The following is a 22,467-nucleotide window of genomic DNA, read 5'->3' as shown; positions in this document are numbered from 1 at the left end:
AAAATTCCATCTAGGCAATATTCAATTTCTACTATTCTTGCTATTAAGAGCTTCCATAGAAACTTATTATAAACTCAACTGAGACTAAGCTAGAATATTTTCATCTCTGACTAGAGCCTTACTAACCACGTAAACGATGATCACAGAAGACCTGCTGCAGCGAGGGAAAAGGTGCTGAGAGGGCTCAGAGCAGCTCCCAAGTACTCATCTTTAGTCTCTCAAAGCCATACATTATTTTTTCAATGATGCCTTCTCTTGTGGCAGGAGGAGGGGGCAGTGGTGGTGATGGGGGTGCGACAAAGGGATAGACAGGACTGGAAAGAAACTACATTATGCTAATCAACACATTGATTATTTACTCACAGATAAATCCATGTCTCCCAGTCTTTTTTGTTCCTGCTCAATAACAGATTCTAATACTTTATAGTAAAGCATCTCTGCAAAACGAAAATGTTTGCTGGCAATTTCTGTAAAAATTAAAAAAAAAAAACCACACAAAAATCACATACAAAGAAAATATTGTGGGGGCCCTCCATGGTGGCACAAGGGGTTAAAGTGCAGCACAATGAAGTTGTCCGCAGCCTCTGCAGCATGAGTTCAATGCCAGGCCAAGGAGCTGATCCATTTGGCACAGCAGACCTCTCCTGTCCTGCCTGTTGCTCCCCTCAGCAGTTTACTTCAGTTAATCTGCCTGTTCTGCTCCCCACTCTGTTTCTGGTGGACCCTCTCACCTCCCTTATCCCCCCCGACTCACCCCCCCTCCCCCACCTCTGGCCAATACTTCGGTTCTTGTATACATGAATAAATAAACCTTAAAAAAAAGTACAAAAAAGTACCTCAAGTTCAGCATATTAAAGGGGTGTGCAATAACTTTCTTACCAAGAAGTGGCCAAATTAAAATTAACCTGGCTGGCAGAAAAATTAGAAATATCCCTAACCGAGAGTCTAAAGTCATAATCTTGTCCTCATATTTCCAACTCAGTTACCAAGAGAAGATTCCATGTAGTTAAACATCAAAGATTCAGCAGTGGACAATATCAAGCCTTACCTTTTGCACAGTTACTGAAATCCTCATCTGTCTGGGAATGCTGAGCATATATTTCATACATTTCTTTCAATCTGCTAGCAATAGCTTCGGTTGGATCTCGTGAACATGTCCTTAAAAAAAGTAATTATTGCATTTCAAGATCTTGCCAAGTCACAAAGCAGAAAATTGTTTTTAACTGTCATTTCACTATTCTGTAGATATAAAATTGTACAGAAACTACACACTTCCCAAATTAATGCAAGAGATCCCACATTTTTCTTTTTGAAGATTTATTCATGCAAACAGAACTGGGGCACAGGCTAGAGGTGCAGGGAAGATGAGAGGACTCACCAGAGACAGAGTGGGGAGCAGAACAGGTAGATCATGAAGTCCACTGCTGAGGGGAGCAGCGGGCTGGCCAGGAGAGGTCTGCTGCACCATGTGGTCACCTCTGGAACCAGGGATTGAACTCACACTGAAGCAGCTGTGTCCTAAACCGCTGCGCAACCAGGGAGGGCCAGATCCCACATTTCTTAATCATAGATGTTCATATTATCATTATGAGAGGGGGGAATAAAGTATTTCTTGTATGAAGCTGTGCTTTTTACAACACCAGGTTTAGCAACTTGACCAGCGTCCATGACAGGCCCCACTTACCCTTCACATCTGCAGTCACTAATAACAAGCAAACTTCAAAGGTTTCCCTAGCGGGCAGTACAATGCCCCTGTAGTAGTGGGAGAAAGTAGAATGGTGCTGTATATAATCTATACAACAAATTCATGTAAACCATTATTGGCATTCTACATTTTTTGCCTTCAAAACAAGGTACAGTTCATAGTTTTTTGTTGTTTTTCTTTTAAGAAAGGCAATCTGTGTTCAATGCAGAAGGCCATGTGGACTTTTGTGGCACCTATGATATCTTGATCATATTTATACAGTCATCATAAAAATACAGTAAGTCTAGAAAATCATAAACAGAATTTAAAAGGTTATAATCCTCCTAGAGACAGCTATCAGGTATCTCATACAAGCAGAACTTTATTTCTGCACACGCACCTTTCTACAAAAATAGGGCCCTTTGCTTTTACCTCGTAAGTACTGCTATTGTTTAATCCCACTACATGACCATAAACAAAATAGGCTCCTATAGAATCTGTACCATCAACTCATACATAAGCTTTTAAGACTAGGAGGGGAAGAAATTTTTCAAATAAAGCTGCCCTAAGGGCCTCCCTGATGGCACCATTAAGTCTCAGCATTACTGCAGCAGCACGAGTTCGATCCCCGGGCAGGGAGTGACCCACAGGGCACAGCAAAACTCTCCTGTCTCCCCGCTGCTCCTCTCGGCAGTGTGTTTCAGTCTATCTGCCTGCTCTGCTCCCCACTCTGTCTCTGGTGAACCCACACCTCTGGCTTGTACCAGTTCTTATGTGCATAAATGAATCTTTTAAAATAAATAAATGGATAAGCTGCCAATAATTATGTCCCGGCTCTGAGGTTCAGCCTGCTGTGCTTTTCATAAAGCTCACTCATATCCCACCAGTCGCAGGTAGATCAAAGCAAGGAAAGACAGTTACCTTCCTTTCCAGGCTAATGATGTCCCACGGAGATTACAGAAGTTGCCGTGGCTTTATAGTGGTGGTGACTGTAACTCTGTATGTTCAGATATGACCCACCCTTTAGTTATTTGCTCAGGTTCAATCCTCGTCATGAAGTCCTCTGTCAACTATCTTCACTGAACAGCTGGTAACAATTTGTTCCTGTGGTGTTAACTTTCTCTCTCCTGTACTATATTCAGCTGAGAACTTACTGTGCGTGCCCCCTCCCCCAAGTTAAACCTCACCCCCAAGGTGCTGGCCTTTGGGTATGACTAGGTCATGAGGGTGGAAGGCCCATGAATAGGGCTAGTGCCCTTAGGAGAGAGATCCCAGTGAGAGCCCCTTGCTTCCTTCTGCCACATGAGAACACAGCCAGAAGATATGTGAACCAGGAACCAGGTATTAACAAACACTGAATTTGCTGGTAGCTTGAATTTGGACTTTTAGTTTCCAGAACTTGAGAAATGAATTTTTGTTGTTTAAAAGTCATCCAGTCTATGGTATTCTGGAGACTAAGAAGCTAAGGAAAATTCACCATCACCTACTCATACCTTTTCTGTTGCTGTTATGTTGTCTTCTACAGATTAACAATAGGAGTAAGCATGCAAGTCCAGACTGATACACAATTATCAATCTGTGAATGAAGGCACTAACAGTGAAAACTTTAAATAAAAAATTGGAAGGTAGTCAACCACCAAATCTTAGAAGGTAAGAAGGGCTCAAACTAACCTTAGAATCTGTTCCAGTTTCTCACTTGGTGCATTCCTGAGGCCTGCTAGCATGGTGTGAAGACGACTCAGGCTATGTGTCGCAGTAGAAACTGGAGTCACACAAGGGCTGCTATCCTTAATGTACCTCACACCAGTAAGTGGTGTGGAGATTCTAAGTGCTTTAGACTAAAAGGGGAGGGGGAAAACAGTATTTTACATCAGAACACTTTTAATTCACAAATGAGAATTCAAGTCAATCAAACTTCAACTTTACATTACCATTAAATTTTCATGATTCAGGCATCACTGAGAGCCACCATTATCCATATGAAGAAATATGAAAGGACAATTTACAATTTAGCCAACAAAAAAGGTTGTCTATTAGTGTCAAACCTTTATAAGACAAAACATATTTCTCGACTTCCAAGTTTCCTTTAAAAATTAAGCCAGGGCAAAAGTAGCATTAAAAAATCAAGGGAAAACAAAAATAATGAACAACCATATACCAGAGACATTCTGTGGGGGCGGAGTGGGGAGTGGGATCAAAAACGGGGGGCGGGGAGGGAGGGAAATGCACGGGATTATGGTGGTGGCAGAGGGGTGATTTGGTGATGGGAAACCCGCGAGGATTACAATCGAGATGGAAAAAAAAATGTGCAAAATGATGTAAAAATAAACTTTGTAATAAAAAAAAATCAAGGGAAAAAAGTGCACAGGACTATGGTGATGGCACAGGGGTGATTTGGTGATGGGAAGCCCACGGGGATTACAACTGAGATGGGAAAATGCACAAAATTATATAAAAGTGAATGATTATATTAAAAAATTTTAAAAATCAAGAATAACCATGAAAAACAGAATTTCACAGCTTCCATCTGCTGTTTTTGTAAATATTTAAGATTAACATAAGCTGGGAATTAAATATGGCCAGAATGAAGTCCAAAATTTAACCAAAAACCATGTAAATCAGCAAATGTCTTTCAGAGAGAAAAGAACACAAACATTCCCATTTCCACTTGATCTTGAATCATTTCAAAAAAATTATTGATTTTAGTATTTTTACATCAATAAGATGATCTGACTAGATTAACGATGATCAGAAGCCTACGACTTGTCCTGACAGCTTTTCCTGCAGCCGACTTTTCCCCACACGTGACCAGATTCTCTGCTGGGAGGCGACACCCCATACTGAAGCAGCAGCAGCACCCCGCTACGCTGCCGGCTGGCGAGCAGCGCTCCGCAGACACAGGCACAAGGCCGCCACAGCCTCCTGCCCAGCGTACGCACCGTGGGCACAGGGCTTCTTGGAGCACAGCAGTCCTGAGCCTCTTGTGCATCAAGAGGGGTCTTTCTTCAGCACAGGTAAAAACACTTAATATTTTTAAGTATCAGGCTAGTCCTTCTCTAAATTCCTTCTTCCAAATTTTGTAGTACCTAGAACTCTGTGGTTAGACTCATTTATTCTCATCAACTCCTGCTGTTGGTAATCTCACTTTAAATGTTTTCTGATTTTATTTTTAAAGGTAAATTTTGTCTGTTCTTTTGTTAAGATTTATTTATTAATGTATACGAGAACTGGGGTGTAGGCCAGAGGTACAGGGGTATGAAGATTCAACAAAGACATAGAGGGGAGCAGAGCAGGCCGACTGACTGAAATATACTGCTGAGGGCAGCAGGGGTGAGAGAGAAGAGGCCTGTTGTGCCAACTGGGTCACCTCTGTGGCTGTGGATCTAACCAGAGCTGCAGTTAATGCTCAAGCTTCATAGTACTGAGACTTAACCCCTTGTGTCATCAGGAAGGCCCTTGTTTGTTCTTTTAGATGTGCTTTGGCTGAATAACTTAAGCCTTAAGAATCTTCAGCTTTCTGGATCCTCCCTGGTGGTGCAAGGAATTAAAAGCGTAGGGCTATGAAGCTGTCTGCAGCCACTGCACAAGTTCCATCCCTGGCCAGGAACCCAACCCCCAGGATGCAGCAGACCTCTCCTGTGTTATTCACTGTACTGCTCAGCAGTGCATTTCAGTACATCTGCTTGTTCTGCTCCCCTCTCTGTCTCTGGTGAATCTTCTCTAACCCCGCCCCAACCCCCGCCAACTTTGGCCTATAACCCAGTTACAGTATGCAAAAATAAATAAATCGTTTTTAAAAAATCTCCTGCTTTCCTTAAGTGCCACTGAGCTGTTAACAATGTATTACAACAGGAGTAGATGTTTCATAGGTAACTAAGTAGAATTATTACATCTTCAGTGGGATAATTTTTAAATAATTTATCTAAATATATTACGTCATTGTTCATTTTCTGCACTGGCTTTTCTTCCCACTGCCAAGTCCCCTGTGCACCACCACCATAGTCCCTTGTGCTCTTTCTTGTCCTTGTTTGATCCTTCCCCCTTCCCTTCCACTGCAGAATGTCTCTGATTTATAGTTCCCTGTTTACTTTTGTTATTTTTTTCCCTGTTCCCTTACATGGTCCCCTATATTCCTCATATAAGTAAAACCAATTAATATTTTTCTTTTTCCTCCTTGGCTTCTTTCACTGAGCACAATCCCTTCAAGCTCCACTCATGTTGCTGCCACTGGCATTCATTTATATTTTTTGGTTGCTGAATAGCGTTCTATTGTGTATAAATACATCTTCTTGATCCAGTTATCTATTTTCAGGCATTTGGGTTGTTTTCAAATCTTACCTACTATAAACAGTGTTGCATAAACATAGAGGTGCGTGTACTCTTTTTGAAAATGTTTTTGTGTCCTTCGGGTAGATCCCTAGGAGTGGAATTGCTGGGTCATATGGTAGTGTCATTTTTAGTGTTCTGAGGACTCTCCACACAGCTTTCCATAGTGGTTGGGCCAGTTTGCAATCCCACAGCAATGTAGGAGAGTTTCATTTTCACCACATCCTTGCCAACATTTGTAGTTGGTAGTTTTTTTTTAAGATGTGCCATTCTCACTGGTGTGAGGTGGCATTTCAGTGCAGTTTTAATTTGCAATTCCCTGGTTTAGAGGGATGTTGAACATTTTTTGATATATTTGTAGGCCATTTCCTCTTTGGAGAAGTATCTTGTAAGTTCTTCTGTCCCTTTTTTTTTTTTTTCTTACTAGATTGTTGATTTTGTTTTTGTTGAGTTGTATCAATTCTTTACATATCTTTTTGAGTAGTCCCTCATCAGTTGTATGGAGTGCAAAACTTTGCTCCCAATCAGCAGAGTGTCTCTTTGTTTTGGTTAATCTCTCCTTGCTGTACAGAAGAAGCAGTTTAATTTTATGTAATCCCAATAGTTTATTTTTTCCTTCACTTGTTTTACTTTGGGTGATGAGTCTTTAAACATGTTAGTGAGATGTATATCATGTAGTGTTTTACCTATATTTTCTTCTATATATTTTATAGTTTCAGGCCTTTTACCTATTTTGAGTTGATTTTTGGCATGGTGTGAGGTAGTGGTCTAGTTATACTCTTTTGCATATTGGTGGGAATATCTTATTTCTTGCAGGCTTTCTCTAACCTCTAAATAAAATCTAAAATAACATTTGCATAAAATGTCCAGGTTGCTGGGGTTGATGGATAGCTATCTGGGCGAACCACTGGTAGAGTATCATGGTGGCCATGTGGGTCTTTCTAGGCTGTGCAGTACTGGCAGGGTTCTCATGGGAGGTCAAAGGGCTTTTGGAAGCGTCAGCAGGCACAGACAAGGTCCTGCAGCAGATTACCTGGTTTCTGCAGGGTGGTGTAGGTAGGTGGTATTGCCTGGTTCCAGTCCGGTTGGACATTGGTGAGTTCTTACAGCAAGTCATAAGACCTCTGGTGACCTGGGCATGGATCAGTGGGTTCTTGCACAAAAGGTCACAAGGTCTCAGGGTGCTCTGGCTCCCCCCAAAAGGGGTCTGAGGTCTCCCTTTCTTCTTACTCCTTAATCACTCTTTCCTCACTCTGTTTCTACCACGTTGGTGTTCTCAATGTTATGTTTCTACCTCACGACTTTGTACTTGACGTACAAATACGTTTGTACTTGTACTCAGCTTCAAATACATTTCCACAACGTGACTTAATTGAGCTCTCTGTTTATAATGCCTTCTTAAAGACACCTTTCCCAACCACTATCAACAGCAGCTGCAGGAACACCCATTCTCTCCTCTCCCCAATACTTTGTATTACTACTGTGTTTTACTTCCCTTCATAAAGCATCATCTGACAGACTATATATTTACTGGTTTGGTTATCTATTGGCCATTTCCACACAATATAACGTAAGCTTCTTTAGAAGAGAATACCTGTCTGTTTTGTTTATTGTTGTATCCTGTGCCCAGAACATAATCTGGCATAGAGAATACCTTGACAATACTTGTTGAATCAATAAGCAAACCAGTCTCAAATGTGTCTTACAGGAGAACTACCCCTTGACATATCCCACTGCCTTTGGAGGCACTTGTCAGAATTGTGTATTTTCTGTGAACGACACACAATAGAAAGGAAACTCTTAGTTTCCATCACCCTAAATGTTCACATGAAACACCAGTGATCCTGACCCACAGGGTTTTCCAAAGACTGTAGATTCTCAGTTTTTCTGGTCTCTTAGATTAAGACACCAATTAAGGTCAATCAGCATCTTTTAAATGCTATATTCAGTATTTAGAGGCTATATATTATTGGCAATCTTTTCAAAAACATTGTCAGCATGACATATTCATTTAGATATATTAAATTTTCTTTTTCTCAGATCTAACCACGAACAATGAAAGCTGGCATCAACAAAATTAACTCAGTAAACACAAAGATAAGTTTTCAATTAAAGTGAGTATGATGGAAATTTTCTCTTTCATACCGGGAGTAAGAAAACACACAAATACACACACTAACCAAAATAAAATAGAACCTTGGACACCTGTTTCTGTATCTTCTGGCTCAGCTCACCTTGTCAAAGTGCTGCTGCAAGATGTTTTTCATCTGTACCCGTTCAGCAGTCTCTGTTCCTGAGCCAATATTCAGACACCTTGAGAGCGTCCCAATTTCCTCTTCAGCATCCTCCCCAAGAAATATTCGTTCATCTAAATTCCCAACAGATAAAACATACTCCTCATAGGCCTTATTGATGGCTTTACTATAAGAGAAAAAAAAAAAAAAAAGACATTCACAGAACTGCCATTTCATTTAATGATTCATGTCACTAAATTTCATCTTTTAACTTATTAACAGTTCTAGAACTTTTTTTTTTTAAAGATTTATTTATTCATACAGAACTGGGGTACAAACCAGTGGTGCAGGGGTAGTGAGAGGCTTCACCAGAGACAGATTAGGGAGCAGAACAGGCCATTGATGAGGTACACTGCTGAGGGGAGCAGTGAGAGAGATAGGAGAGGCCTGCTGTGCCATGTGGGTCACTAATGGGGTGGGGGTTCAAACTCACATTGAAGTGGCTGTGGCCAGCTTGCAGTGCTGCATCCTAACCCATTGTGCCACCACAGAGGGCCCTATAGAACTTTTGTAAAAGTTAAATTTCAATGGGATCATTATTAAGCATAAAAACTGAGGAGTTCAGGGCCTCCCTAGTAGCACAAGGGGTTAAGTCTCAGCATTATCATGTTATTGCCAGCCATTGCAGCACAAATTCCATTCTCTGCCTGAAGCTAACCCACAGGGCACAGCCAGACCTCTCCTTTCTCCCCACTGTTTCCCTCAGCAGTGGATTTCAGTAGATCCACCTGTTCTGTTCCCTACTCTGTCTCCGGTGAATCCTCTCACCATTACCTCCACCCCATATCTCTGGTCCACCCCAGTGCTTACATGCAAAAAAGGATAAATCTTTAACAAAACCAAAAACAAACAAAAAACTGAGGAGTATAAACTGTGAGTTTGCTGCACAATGCTCATCCACTACATAGTAAGTACATCTAGTTACAGTTTTTTAGGTTGCCCTGTACGCTGTACAAATCTGCCTGGTAGGCAGTCTCTGTACATTTAGTTATCTTTCCTAACTGCTCTAGGCACCTTTGAAGAGTTCCATAATCACTTTTCATCTATCATCACTTTTCACCTATAATGAGTTCTAAAAGAATTTATTAAAAAATTTTGATCTGGGCCTTCCCTGGTCGTGCCACGGGCTAAAGCACAGCACCGGAGAAGCTAAAGCCACTTCAGCATGAGTTTGATCCCTGCCCCGGAGGTGACCCACAAGGCACAGCAGACCTCTCCTGACCTGCCCGCTGTTCCCCCTCAGCAGTGTACTTCATCAGTCGACCTGTTCTGCTCCCCACTCTGTCTCTGGTGAATCCACTCACAGCATCTGTGCCTCTGGCCTATATACCCCAGTTCTGTATGCATAAATAAATAAATTTTGGAAATCTGAGTGTCTTTAAAAAAAAAATTATGATCCAAAAGCTTAAGTATTAACTATTAAAGTCACACAATTTTCAGTAAATTTAAAAACAAGTGCTTAAAGTAGCAATTTATTTAAAAAAAAAGTAGCAATTTATAGATTTTTTAAAAATTGCTTTCATATATTCTCCCACAAAATATATTCTAAACTTCCAGGATACATGCAAAGAAAACAATAAACTCTTAGATATACAAATTATACTCACAAACTCTCTCCAAAGTTGCCAGGTTCTAAAAATCCAGTAAGATTTTCTTCTTTTCCCTTAAGAAGCTAGATGAAATAAAAGAGTTTTAAGTCATCATATTAAGGAAAATCTTTCCCCAGAAATTATTTTCATAGTATGTCTTTACTACTTACAAACCTTTTTTTCATAAAGTTTCCTAATATAGGGTTTCCAGAAATGTTCCTTTATTCCTTTTGCTTCCAAAACTAGGCCATCATGTAAGGAACAGAGTTTCTCAATGACACAAGGTGGGTCAGAGGAAGGTTTAGAGTCCTTAGTATGGAAATCTTCAGACAGGCCTAATATATAGAATTACAGAACAGAGACATTCAAGTAGTACTCCATAAGCAAAACTGTAATAAACTAAATTCTATCTAATAGAATCCAACCAGCTTATGAGTTAGCATATGAAAATATAGGAAATACTGTATAAAAGCCTATTTGACTAAAAATAGCAAATAAAAGTGAAATACAACACTACCCAAGATCTCAATTATTCAATTATCTGTCTGGACAAGGTTGAAAGATTAAAAATTAAATCAGTAACTTTGGTACAGTGCTAAAAGATCTAAAACACTCTGCAAATAAGCCTAACATTTAAACAAAATTAACACGCTGAAAAATTTATAGTTGAAAGATTATGCATACTTTCATATATTTTTACTGCATTTATTTATCATATTATCTTGCCTTAGATTTAATGCCAGGAAAAAAAAAACACAAGAAAAATAAAAAGGGGGAAAAGTGAAGGGAAGTAGCTATAAAGAAATATAAAAGGAGTAAGGAAGGAAATGAGAGAAAGGATACAATATGAAAGACATTAAATTTACCAAACTAGGAACAAATGAAACAACTAAAAATCTAAATTGAGAGTCAGAAAACAGGCTGAAATTCTCGTTATAACCACCCAAAAATTGATACTCAGAATCATACTATGGTATTATTCAAAAGATGATAGTACTATATACTAGCTTTATAAATAAAAGTACTTTACTATGGTGATTGCACATGGGTGATTTGGTTATGGGAAACCCAAGGGGATTGCAACTGAGCTGGAAAAATGCACAAAAATATGTAAAAATAAAACTATTATAAAATAAAATTTTTAAAATATATATTGTCAAAAAAAAAGAAAACAAAACAAGTACCTTAATATTTGTCTTGAAAATCATAATTTGGAATTATAATGTATATAATTCACAGAATCACGTACTTTACAGACTACTAAATGCACTGCCAAAATAATAATTTCCTACATAGTTTAAGCGCTAATATGTGCATTTACTTCAGAACCATAACTATTACTCTTCTGTAGAAACTAATGAAGATTCTTTGATGTCATTTTTGCTATTCCAGTTTCTAAATGTCTTCTTTTTGTTGAACACTTCAGAAACTTCTAAAGTTATCATCTAAGACTTTTGTGATATTGCATTTCCTTTTACCATAAATATTTTTATAGAGAACTCAGCTCCTAGTTAGACGTTCTCTGAATAATTACGATAGAACTTTTCAAAGCACTTATTATGTACAGAACTTCTAAGTGTGAATAAGAAGTGAAGTGTGGGCTGTCCAATAACCTTTGATTTACAAACTTACCTTTAAAATTAGGGTTCACAAGTTCTTTACGATTAGAACACTGAAGGGCATTTCCATAAACTAAGTCCAAAGCACAGAGCAGAAGATGATAAGAATTGACCAAATCATCACTGATCATGGGAAAATTGCCTACAGGATTATAAAAAGATTTAAATTTGCATTAGCTTACTTATTTTAAATATAATTTCTTTTAAAATGACATACAGCACTACATGAAGCTGACTCAATGGCTATTCAAAGTGGTTTTAAAAGCTATATTTTGGAATATTACTCTTAAGAGTTTAATAAATTTTAAGAGTTTGATAAAAACCAAAACTTAACCAAAAATTTATTCACTCATTTTCATTATCTAAGCATTATCTAAGCATTATCTAAGCAAAATTTAATCATTTATCTTATCCTTTGAACATTCCGAACACAAAAAGCTTCATAAGTTATCTGTGAGAAGCTGCATAATACTTAAAATTGATAGGGTAACAAATGAAAAACAATTCATGCAATTATTTTTGTCACATATGTACATGTTACATGTCACAGTGGTAATATTTTAAATACTTTTTTCCATAGTGATTGTAAGTTCATACAAATTAATGCAGCAGGACCACAATCAAAGATATTAAGTTCTAGAGCTAGTATTCCAGGAATAATTATCAGTGCTGTTCACAGAGAAACCAAAACTGCAGACTACAGAAACACAATTTTGGCCGTGTTAAGCCCAACAGTGAAGACAGTTGTTAGATGCAGTTAAGTCATTTTATGCTTCTTAGAAGGTATATTTCTGTGACTTTAGGCATATTCTTTTTTTCCCACTGGACACTTATAAATATCTGCTTCTTATTGATCTTACAACATTTGATGAATTCAAATAGCTAACATACATCTGAAGAATTACTTCTAAACCACAACATTTTTACCCTTAATTCCTACTCAAATGTACACACACACACACACACACACACACACACACACACACTGCTTTACTTCAGGGTTCTCTCCTTTCTGCCACTCACTTAGCATATCATCATAAGTAATTCTTTTTTTGTACAGAGGTAAGCATTCAATATAGCAAGCTGAATGAACTGAAGAAGAAAATATTTTTCTGATGCAGAAGGCCAATTATAATAGGTTAAATTTTGCACCAATCTAACCAAACTTAATTGCTTGGCTCCCCTGTAAAGAAGTTTAATGTTAAGACAAAATGTTCTTCAAACGTAAAGCAGGAAGTGGTACCTGCTGCTTTCGAGCTACAAAACCTGCTATACTAAGCCTACACTTGTCACTGGTGTCTACTTACCACAGAAGAAAACCAGCAGCACTATAACTTCTACCAAAAAAGCTGAAATGACTCTAACGATTAGAATCTAATTTAAACTCCAAGACTGTCCCAACATGACAATTTCAACCCTGACTTCAGAAATAAATCTCACTTGAGGAGACTTCTTTATTTTTCTCATAACAAAGACAACCTGTGTCTTCTCCCCTGAGTCCACTTATTTGTGAGATCCCGAAGAGTTGGGATCTCACAAATACAGGAAGTCGAGCTGATGGTCTTCAGGCCACAAAGTCCTTCATGTGAACTAGCCCCACCTTGTTACTGGTGTACACTGCCACAGGAAGGCAACAACAAAGAACGCACAAAGAGCTGGCTTACTTAGCAGGAGCAAGATAATCTGGATGCCCATGTGCTACGAAGAAAGTCATGAGAAAGGGCTGAAAAAAGTAAACCTCCCTCCAAAATAACTATATCAAGAATTGAATAAAATCAACTGAACTACTCTATTAGAAAAGAACCTAATGGAGAGCAAAATCTAAATAAGGACAATAAAATTCCTTTTCAAGATCATGCTTAGTGAAATAAGCCAGAAAGAAAAGGTAAATACCGGATGGTTTCACTCAGAGCAGGAATATAACAGACCAGGCGAGAAAATAATAATGAACAGCTATATACCAGAGACATTTTATGGGGTGGAGTGGGGAAATGCACTGGACTATGGTGATGGCACACAGGTGATTTAGTGATAGGAAGCCCAAGGGGATTACTACCGAGATGGAAAAAAATGCACAAAATGATGTAAAAATAAAATATTATGTTACCTATAAAAAAATTCCTTTTCAATAGTTTTATAAAGAACCAAGCACGACCCTTCCTGGTAGTGCAACAGGTAGGGATGCAGCATTTCGAGCTGGCCACAGTTGCTTCAGTGTGGGTTTGATTCCCCGCCCCGGAGTTGACCCACATGGCGCAGCAGACCTCTGTCTGGTCCACTGCTCCCCTCAGCAGTGTACTTTGTCAATCTGCCTGGTCTACTCCCCACTTCTGTCTCTGGTGAATCCTCTCACTGTCCCTGCACCTCTGGCTTGTACCTCAGTCCTGTATGCATAAATAAGTAAATCTTAAAAAAAAAAAAAAAAAAAAAAGAACCAGACACAAGTACTCCTAAGGACATATACACTATCACCAAACTCTAAAATTCCAAAATTCAGATACACCTGCAGTAATATGAGGAATTTAATATCATATATAATAACAGACACACAAAGTTAAAACATGTGAAAACCACTATGAAAGCAGCTCCTATGATCCTAAGTCTTTACTTCACCACTGATAATATCACCTTCATCTCCATTAAAAAAATACACCAATGTGATGGGAAGCAAAATGACTAACATCTTTTTCTCTGACCTAAGATTCTTTTCATGGAAGGAGGATGAGTTCTCACCTAACTAGATTACATGAATCAAGAGCAGTGGAGTGCCTCCCAAGAAGGTCCTCGCATCCAGTACAAACCACAGTTAGATCTGGGTTCAAATTCTAGCTGTTTCCAGCAACTTGTTTTGGAGTCTCAACTACTTAACCTTCAACTAAGTTGAACTAGTTGATCCATAAGATTTTCTCCTTCCAGCTTCTTGAATCTCTATAACTATGCATTTTAGTGGACTATCTTAAAGGCAGAAGTATTCTACAAGGTCTATAGATGAATGCTATACAACTAAATATACTTTGCTCTGTATTCCTATGCAGAATCATTTCATAGAAATACAGAGGACAAAAATACAATAAAAATTTATTACCTTGAATGCATATCTTGGGCAGGTTAAATGAGAATAGGAAAGAACATAGATTGTATCTACAGGCACCTGATCCAGTATATTTATCTAAACAAGGTGTCAGAAGTAATATGAGTTACTCCTCAGGGTGATCAGTTCCATTCAACTAAACATGTCTTGTGAAAAAGACAACTTCAAGATACATGCATACATATCATAATTCAGAACAGCTTTGAGTGAAAAGATAATATGTAAGAAAATTACAGAAATTTCTATTTAATAATAACAACTTTAGATATTGTAAAGAAATTAAAAATATGTTACGAAAAAAGCAATACATAAAGAATCTGGGATTAAAACCTTTGAGAAACATCATTCAAAAAAGTAGAACCTGAACATTTAAATAAACTAAATCTAAATAAATATTACTCTTTTCTTACCTTTTGCATATATAAAAAGCACCCAACAAAAATGGAAAACTTCAGACACCGTACAGGGCTGTCGCCTTTGGGAGAGAAAAAATTTATAAGATAACAAGAACTAGAAAAAGACATTATGAACAACTGCAGGAGCCTTCCTGGTGGGGCAGATTAAAGTCAGCCTTATGAAGCTGTGAGCAGCCTCTGCAGCATGAGCTCAATCCCCAGCAGGGAGGGACCCACAGGGCACAGCAGACCACTCCTCTCTCCCCACTGCTCCCCTCAGCAGTGGATTTCAGTAGATCCACCTGTCCTGCTCCACACTCTGTCTCTGGTAAATCCTCTCCCTCCCACCCCGCATACACCTCTGGCTTACAACCCAGTTCTTGTATGCATAAATCTAAAAAAAAATAAACGAATATAATTCAGTGAGACTCAAAATCCACAATTAGTGGATGTGACAACAGATTTAGCTTGAAGTGGAAAATGTATAAGAAGTTCTGCTCCATCCAAATATTGGTAGAAAATTGCCGGGACCCCTGAAAAGAGCTCACTTTAGAAAGAAGAAAATTCTACTCAACTGTACAAGGTCAAGATCAGTAAGGCAGAAACTAAGACAAGCAAAAGTCATTCTCCTGAGGAGCCTGCAGGACGGGTGCTGCTGTGAAGACTCATGTGCAATCAGCTACTCCCCAACTACCTCCCCGCCCTCACAGCCAATGAACTGTAGAGAGCTCCTTTCCTAAAGACACTCCAGATTACACCAACTCAAAAAGGCCATTAAGTATAAGCTATGGGTGTCCTAACAAGGATACTTACTGTATTTTCAAGTGTCTGCAAAAAGGCATTTCAGACTTCTTAGGCTTGGCTTTTCTACCAACACCTGTGCCAACATTCATATCCCAATAGCCTTATTCTAACAAGGTGCTCCAGTTAGAGAACAAACAGGAGACCAGGATTCGGACACCAACAGGTAAGTACACTAGCTCTCCAAACCCTCTATCTGGATGATAATTTAGTTTTGATGTCTCCCAAGGTAAGTAAAACTGTTCAACTTAACCCTTAAACCACTAAGAACTAACTCTGTAATTTGAGAAATCTAGAACTTGAGGCTTTGCTCCTTCTCTATCTTCATTCTTTACCTCCTGCATCAAAGGTTCTAACTTTCTCCAAACTCATCTATCAAATCCTACCCATCATTCAAGACCTAATTTGCCTCATTCCATGGAAGCTTACCTGGCTGGCCCATACAGGGTGGTTTATTCTCCTCAGAAGTCCTGTATTTCTATTATTTTTGCACTCACAAGACTTTTATATTAAGTGCACAAACTGGAATCTTTATACAAGCCTCCATCCCCAACGAGACTGAAAATGCTCAAGAGAAGAGACTGGCTTTGCGTTCCTATCTAGCAAGTACTCTGCGTAGTAAGTGCTCGGTGCACACTCAGTGAAAAACTGTTAAAGGAAGGTCTGTGTGAGGTGATGCAGTTGGTGAAGCAGCCAGACCACTGAAGTCTAAGCACAATGACTTAACCTCCTTTGCCCCCACCTGCATCATCAGCATTAGCCTCATAAGATTGTCAAAGGGATTAACTGAAACAATACAAGTTAAAGTTTTCGAAGAGTCGCTCCTCAGTAAATTATTTTATTTTTATTACCCAAAAATACTACCAAAAAATGCTATAAATGAAAACTTTCTAAATGAAGCTATCGTCACAACTTCCTTAATTGAAACACACACCTTATCTAATCAAGCACAATCTGAAATTTTTTCCCACAACACTCCAAAGAAGAGATCCCATTCCTTTCTATGAAGAGTCACATCAGCCTTGCTCTGATTCAGGTAAAATCTTCTATTTAAACTTCTAGAACATTTAAACAGCTGACTCCCCCAAATTGCAAGTAAATGAGAGCAGCTGGATATAAAAATGGTACATGATTTGTTTTCTTTTTGAAGGCTGCTCACTTGTTGCAAATACCTTCATCATTGGGGAATTTTTCTTACAAAGATTTATTTTATTTAGTTATGCATATAAGACCTGGAGTGCGGGCCAGAGGCGCAAGGCTATGAGGACTCACCAGACCCAGAGTGGAGAGCAGAACAGGTGGATCTACTGAAATCCAGTGCTGAGGGGAGCAGGGGGAGACAGGAGAGGTCTGCTGCGCCCTGTGGGTCAGCGCTCGGGCCCAGGATCCAACTGGTGCTGCAGCAGCTTCACAGTGCAGAGATTTAACCCCTTGTACCACCAGGGAGGCCCAATTTGGAAATGTATTGATGGAAAAGTTACATTATTGAATAACTTCTTTTACCTTACTCTTCTTGTTAACATTTTTCTGTTTTTCTTTAAGAACAAACTTCCACTTCTATCTTATGAAAAAACTTAACACTCTAAAGGCAGAGACTCACAATAAATTGACCAATTGCCCTCACCTACCAGGACAGAGGGAGAACACCATGCTGGGTATGTCTGTAGATACGCAGACATGACAGGAAAGGACAGATCTGTTACAGGGTCAGCTCCCCATTCTCCCGACAACCCAGCTTCCCCACTCTTGCTAGGTCATAAACAGCAAAATACATAGCTGGCCATTACCCGGCATGATTACTCAGCTTGACATGAAAGTCAAATTATTAGAAATAATATCTAGAAAATGACAGTCAGTAGTCAGTAACAGAAAATCAAGTAGTCAAGTCCTATATACAAAATGCAGTTAATGGATGAAAATCTCTAAAGTGCAACTTTTGCACTGTCTGTTGCTAAAGCAAAAAGGAAAAGCTTATACAAACAAAACCTCTGGACATTCTACAATGTGAAAGCTGCAAAATTCATGGCTAATATACATTTGAAAACGAGAAACTATCACTAGCAGAAAACTATTCAAGAAAATAATTATTTCTGAAGCCCCTTTCTTTTGTTAAGACCAGCAAAATCCACTGGGGACACAGGCAAGGGGTGGAAACCCACTGCGGGACACGTGCAATCTTGCGACGTGAACAGAAGAACGCACCGCTGTTTTCTTCCTCTTTGTTGACGAGGCTGCTCTTCTTGAGGATATTTAAAAATGTCTTGAAAAATGGGCTCATATTTCTTAAAAATTACAGCAGAAACAGTGAAGTTTCTTTCTAATCTCTCAGTCCGTTCTCTGAAATGTGGGGGTAGATCTGCCATGTCTTCCCACTTCTTCATCTTGTTAAAAAATTCAATTAGGCTGGTATTAAAAACAAAAGATGAAATATTTTCATAGTTAACACCAATACCAATGTACAGTATATAGACACAGATAAAGGCAACCCAAAACTAATCCCTTCATTATATGACTTTTAGACTGACACAAAACCGCAAGTCATGCCTCGTGCAACTTACTCATGAAGTGGCTACTTCTCTGATCTTAGCCTATGTTTCTGTTGAGATGATCTCAGGGTATATTTAAAATTATGAAACATATAAGTGAGGTAATGGAAATAATTTCCCTGTTCCCAACTGCCAGGTTTAACATTGACATCCCAAATAAATTTTGCCCATGCTTGTTTCATACTCTATAGAGAAGGTGAATTCCCCATTCTGCTTCCTCAGATAACCACCATTCTAAAGTTGATCTGAATCTTTCCCATCTATGTTTATATACACACATACACATATCTATCCACAAGTGGTAAGAAATGTCTTCTGTGTATGGTTTTTATTTTATATAAATGGTATCATATTGTAAGTATGTTCTGCACTTGTTCACTCCATGTTTCTGAGACGAATTAATATTGATACATCTAATCTAATTCACTAGTTTAAATTGCTAAAAATATGCCTTCAGAAGAATTATCATTTTTGACATTCATCCCCCAACCGGTAGAAAAATCGAGGTTTCTAATTCACAAAAAAACCAGTAATGGACACTTCTTGTACATGTATTCAAGTTCCCCTAGAAACTATCAAGAAGTAGAACAGTTGAGTTGGAGAACGTGCTTCGTTAGCTATGGCTAACAAATGCCCCAGTGCAGTGGCTGTGCTGGTTTACACTGGCACCCACATGGTACCTGCTGGGTATTACCAGATTTCAAATTTCCCCAGTAGTAAGAGAATTTAAACGCCACCTCACTTTATACTTCAGCTTCCCTTCATCACTAGTGAAGGCGAACATCTTCACCTGCGTTAGCTATGTGATATCTGCCTTTATGAAATCACATCCTTTACCCATTTTTAGTAGTTGTCAATTATCTAGCCATTTAACAGTTCTCGGTATAGCTCTAAATACTGGTCTTTTATCATGCATTATAAGTATCTTCACTCAATCTGCTCTTTAGTTTTAATCCATTTAGTCCATTATGGCAGAAAAGTGAAAAATCTGAACACATTGGTAAAATAAAAACTAAGTTCTTGAAATGGAAATATCTAAAGTCCAGAATTATATTATTTGCATTAGAAATGTTAGATAAGTTTATATTCTATGACCCTTTGCAATGATAAATCCACAATTTGACCTTTGTTTCTTAAGCTCCTGTCTGACACATAACTAACCAACCTGCCTCCACTTTTCCCCTTCAGATTGACTGTACGGTTATACCTTACCTAAGTCCACTTCTGCAGATTTACAGCTCAGGTGTTCAACGCTTTATGCACTACCTTTTGTTTTTAGTCCTAAATATAACTCAAGATAGAGTTCAAGGTTAACAGTGGACTCCAGCTAAAACACATTTCTTGTTATTTAAATAGTCAGTGAATTTTTAAAACTGCTAGGTCCATATTTTGAAAGTAGAATCCCCAACCCCCCAAATGGGAAAGATTCCTTTCCCATCAACCTTTAATAAGCTGTAAGCGAATCTAAAAGGCACAAACAATATAATTATTTCAATTATACAATAGATAGAAAAAGCAATTTCTGCCTCTTCTTTAAGTATAATTCGACCCTTTCTAGAACTGATTAAAATAGTGTTGCTAACTCACAGCAGGACACTGAGAAGTAGTTACACAACACTTATATGATACAAGCCCTGTGTATGTACTTCTAAGTTTAGTGTTGTATATTTTAATTATCTTTTCAATCTAAGGTATTTCTTAAAGTTTCTTTATCTCCTTATTTAGCAATCTCCCAATATTACCCAATGAGCTGTAAATTTTAATAATAAACTTTCATACAAGAACATTAGATATCTTGTATGTTAAAATGCAAATATTTTTCAACAAAGAAGTGAAATGGAATGGGTATTAACTTAGATGGGATAAAGGAAAACCATGACCTAGCTTTTAATTCAGTACTCTGAAGGGTCAGATACTTACAGAATGAATTCCTACTATCCCTAGATTTATATGAGCAACACTCACTTTTCAAACTCTAACATAGTTACCTCTGCTCTGAACATCGCAGGATTCTAGTTAAAGATACATAGTTGCCTTCAACTGTCCCTTTGCTTACAGTTGGAACAGATTTTCTGCAAGCCACATATAAGGCACATGCTAACCAATGAAGATCATTTCCCTGCAAAATAAGAAAAAATGGATTTTTAGCTAATGAGCTAGATATACTTCAATATAAAAATGTTCCTGCCTTTAAAGTTTCCTATGTGGGACAGTGCGTTTCCTAGAGTGGCTCTATCCCATGTGTTCTTAGACACAGTCTTCCGGAGAGGAGAATGTCCATGGCCCATGTTCCCTCTGCACGCTCCTTTGCTCTGAGGCTGGCCTGGGCGTGCACCCTCATACCGCTAACTTCTCAGCCAACAGCAACAGTGAAGGTGTGTGTTTCACAACTTTCAAGCCTTAAGAGGCAGCGCAGACTGGGCCTGGAGCGCTCCCCTGGGACAGGTGCCTGAGAGTCCCCACCTGGGGCAGCACACCTGGGGTAAATTAAGTCACAGAGGATCCTTGACCTTGTTTGAGGTCTGTGAGAAATGGATTGCACATGTAAAACACAGAAAATTCAGGATACCCAAGGATAATGTTCTATAACCTGTATTCTGTACTAATTATTGCATAAAATTTATTTTCTATTATATATTTCCAGGAGACGGCCATCCCAAATGATCTCACAGCATGCACCACTACAAGCTCCACGGGGCAGGGATTCTTATGTTTTTGCCCACAGGGTCATGTCCAGCACTGAGAACAGTGTCTGGCAGAGAAAGGGGATTAAAAAGTAGTTGATAAAACATGGGTGGACACACTTATAGGAGGAATATAGAGAAAACAACAAAAAGAATCAGAAAAAAAATAACTATAACAAATCAAAATCAAAATCATCAGGGAACTACAGATCAGAAACACTGTAGGGGAGGAAGAGGGGGAGGGGTGGGGGGCATAGAGCAGAGACTGCGGTGTGGGGTTAAGATCCACTGGGAAGCCATACAGTGTACAAAAATGAAGGGTGATGTAATGATTTAAATAATAATAAAAAATAAACAAAACACTGGTGGAAAGAGCTCGGGGCTGGGTGAGGGTTCACAGGTGATGTGGGGTTAGGGTGTTTACAGGAGACAGGTATTTACACCTTAGGGGAGAAAGCAAATGCTGCACAAAAATGAACAATGTAAGAACATTTTAAAATTCATGGAGAAAAAATGCATATAAACGACGCCCAAAAAAGTATTTGATAAATGAATGTCCATTCATTTGTTGGGTCAATTGAACTAGGACTACAAGCTTGAAGTCTTAAAAAGGGTGAGTAACCAAACAGGTCACCAACCCTCTAGCAGTCGCCTGCCAGAGCAACAACGTCCTCCCGTCACTCACCAGTTACAACGGAACAGTGCAACCGCGGTGGCCGCGCTGGTCCCGGCTTATGTACAAGCATTATCCTGACGGTCAGTCACAGCAGTCCTCCCCTACAGTAAGGGCGGGGAGAGGGGCTTGGAGCCCCGTCCCCACGGGGAGCCTGGGACCCCAAGGCTCCTGGCCGCAGCCGGCGCTCCCTAAAGTCCGGGCGCGGGCCGCTCTACCCCCAGGATGGCCCCGGAGGAGAGCAGACCTCGGGCTGACTGGTCACCGGCGGGATTCGGGCAGGGCTGCGGCGGGGGTGCCAAGCCACTGGGCCGGCCGCACGCAAAGCCACAGCTCGCTCTCCGGTCGGCAACAACGGGCGCGGCCTGGCACTTCAGCCCCCTCGGCGCAGGAAGTGGAAACCGCCTCGGGGGGACACGGGTGACGCCGGCGGGCGAGAGTGGAAGCTCGCCGGGGCTGGCCCTGCCCATCCCGGCCTCCGACGCCGCACAGCCCAAACAATGTCAGGAAACCTCGGGCGGGCTGAAACGCCGGGCGGGGGCGGCCGAGCGGCCCGCACCGCGGGCTTCCGCGTCGCTCGCCATTGGCCGGCGCAGGGGCGGCGCCCACGGAGCTGAGCCTCACTGGCTGCCAGGGCCGAGTCCCCGCGGCCGTCCAAGAGAGGGACACGACGAGCCGGGGTCGCGGCGGCCGTCACCGCCCCGCTGCAAGGTCTGGGGCGACCAAGAGGGACTCAAGGTCGCCGCCGCCCGGCGACAGGCGGGG

General features: G+C 39.9%; 1 protein-coding gene across 1 annotated transcript in view; it reads right to left on the bottom strand.

The window, feature by feature from the left end:
• The window catches only part of RBL2 (retinoblastoma-like 2), a 61,579-nt gene that overhangs the window by 38,042 nt on the left and 1,070 nt on the right, over window positions 1-22,467 (bottom strand). The window contains exons 2-11 of the mRNA XM_012733203.1: window positions 20,334-20,469; window positions 18,002-18,202; window positions 15,014-15,078; window positions 11,526-11,654; window positions 10,068-10,228; window positions 9,912-9,976; window positions 8,245-8,431; window positions 3,356-3,522; window positions 1,049-1,158; window positions 364-467 (exon numbers count right to left, since the gene is read on the bottom strand). Of these exons, the coding sequence (XP_012588657.1) occupies window positions 364-467; window positions 1,049-1,158; window positions 3,356-3,522; window positions 8,245-8,431; window positions 9,912-9,976; window positions 10,068-10,228; window positions 11,526-11,654; window positions 15,014-15,078; window positions 18,002-18,202; window positions 20,334-20,469 (1,325 nt within the window). The remainder of the gene's footprint in view (window positions 1-363; window positions 468-1,048; window positions 1,159-3,355; window positions 3,523-8,244; window positions 8,432-9,911; window positions 9,977-10,067; window positions 10,229-11,525; window positions 11,655-15,013; window positions 15,079-18,001; window positions 18,203-20,333; window positions 20,470-22,467) is intronic.

Source organism: Condylura cristata, unplaced genomic scaffold (assembly GCF_000260355.1).
Source record: "Condylura cristata isolate star-nosed mole 26May11 unplaced genomic scaffold, ConCri1.0 scaffold00039, whole genome shotgun sequence".
Classification (NCBI taxonomy): domain Eukaryota; kingdom Metazoa; phylum Chordata; class Mammalia; order Eulipotyphla; family Talpidae; genus Condylura; species Condylura cristata.
The sequence above is the reverse complement of the archived record's forward strand: the minus strand, read 5'-3'. Positions and strand labels throughout refer to the sequence as shown.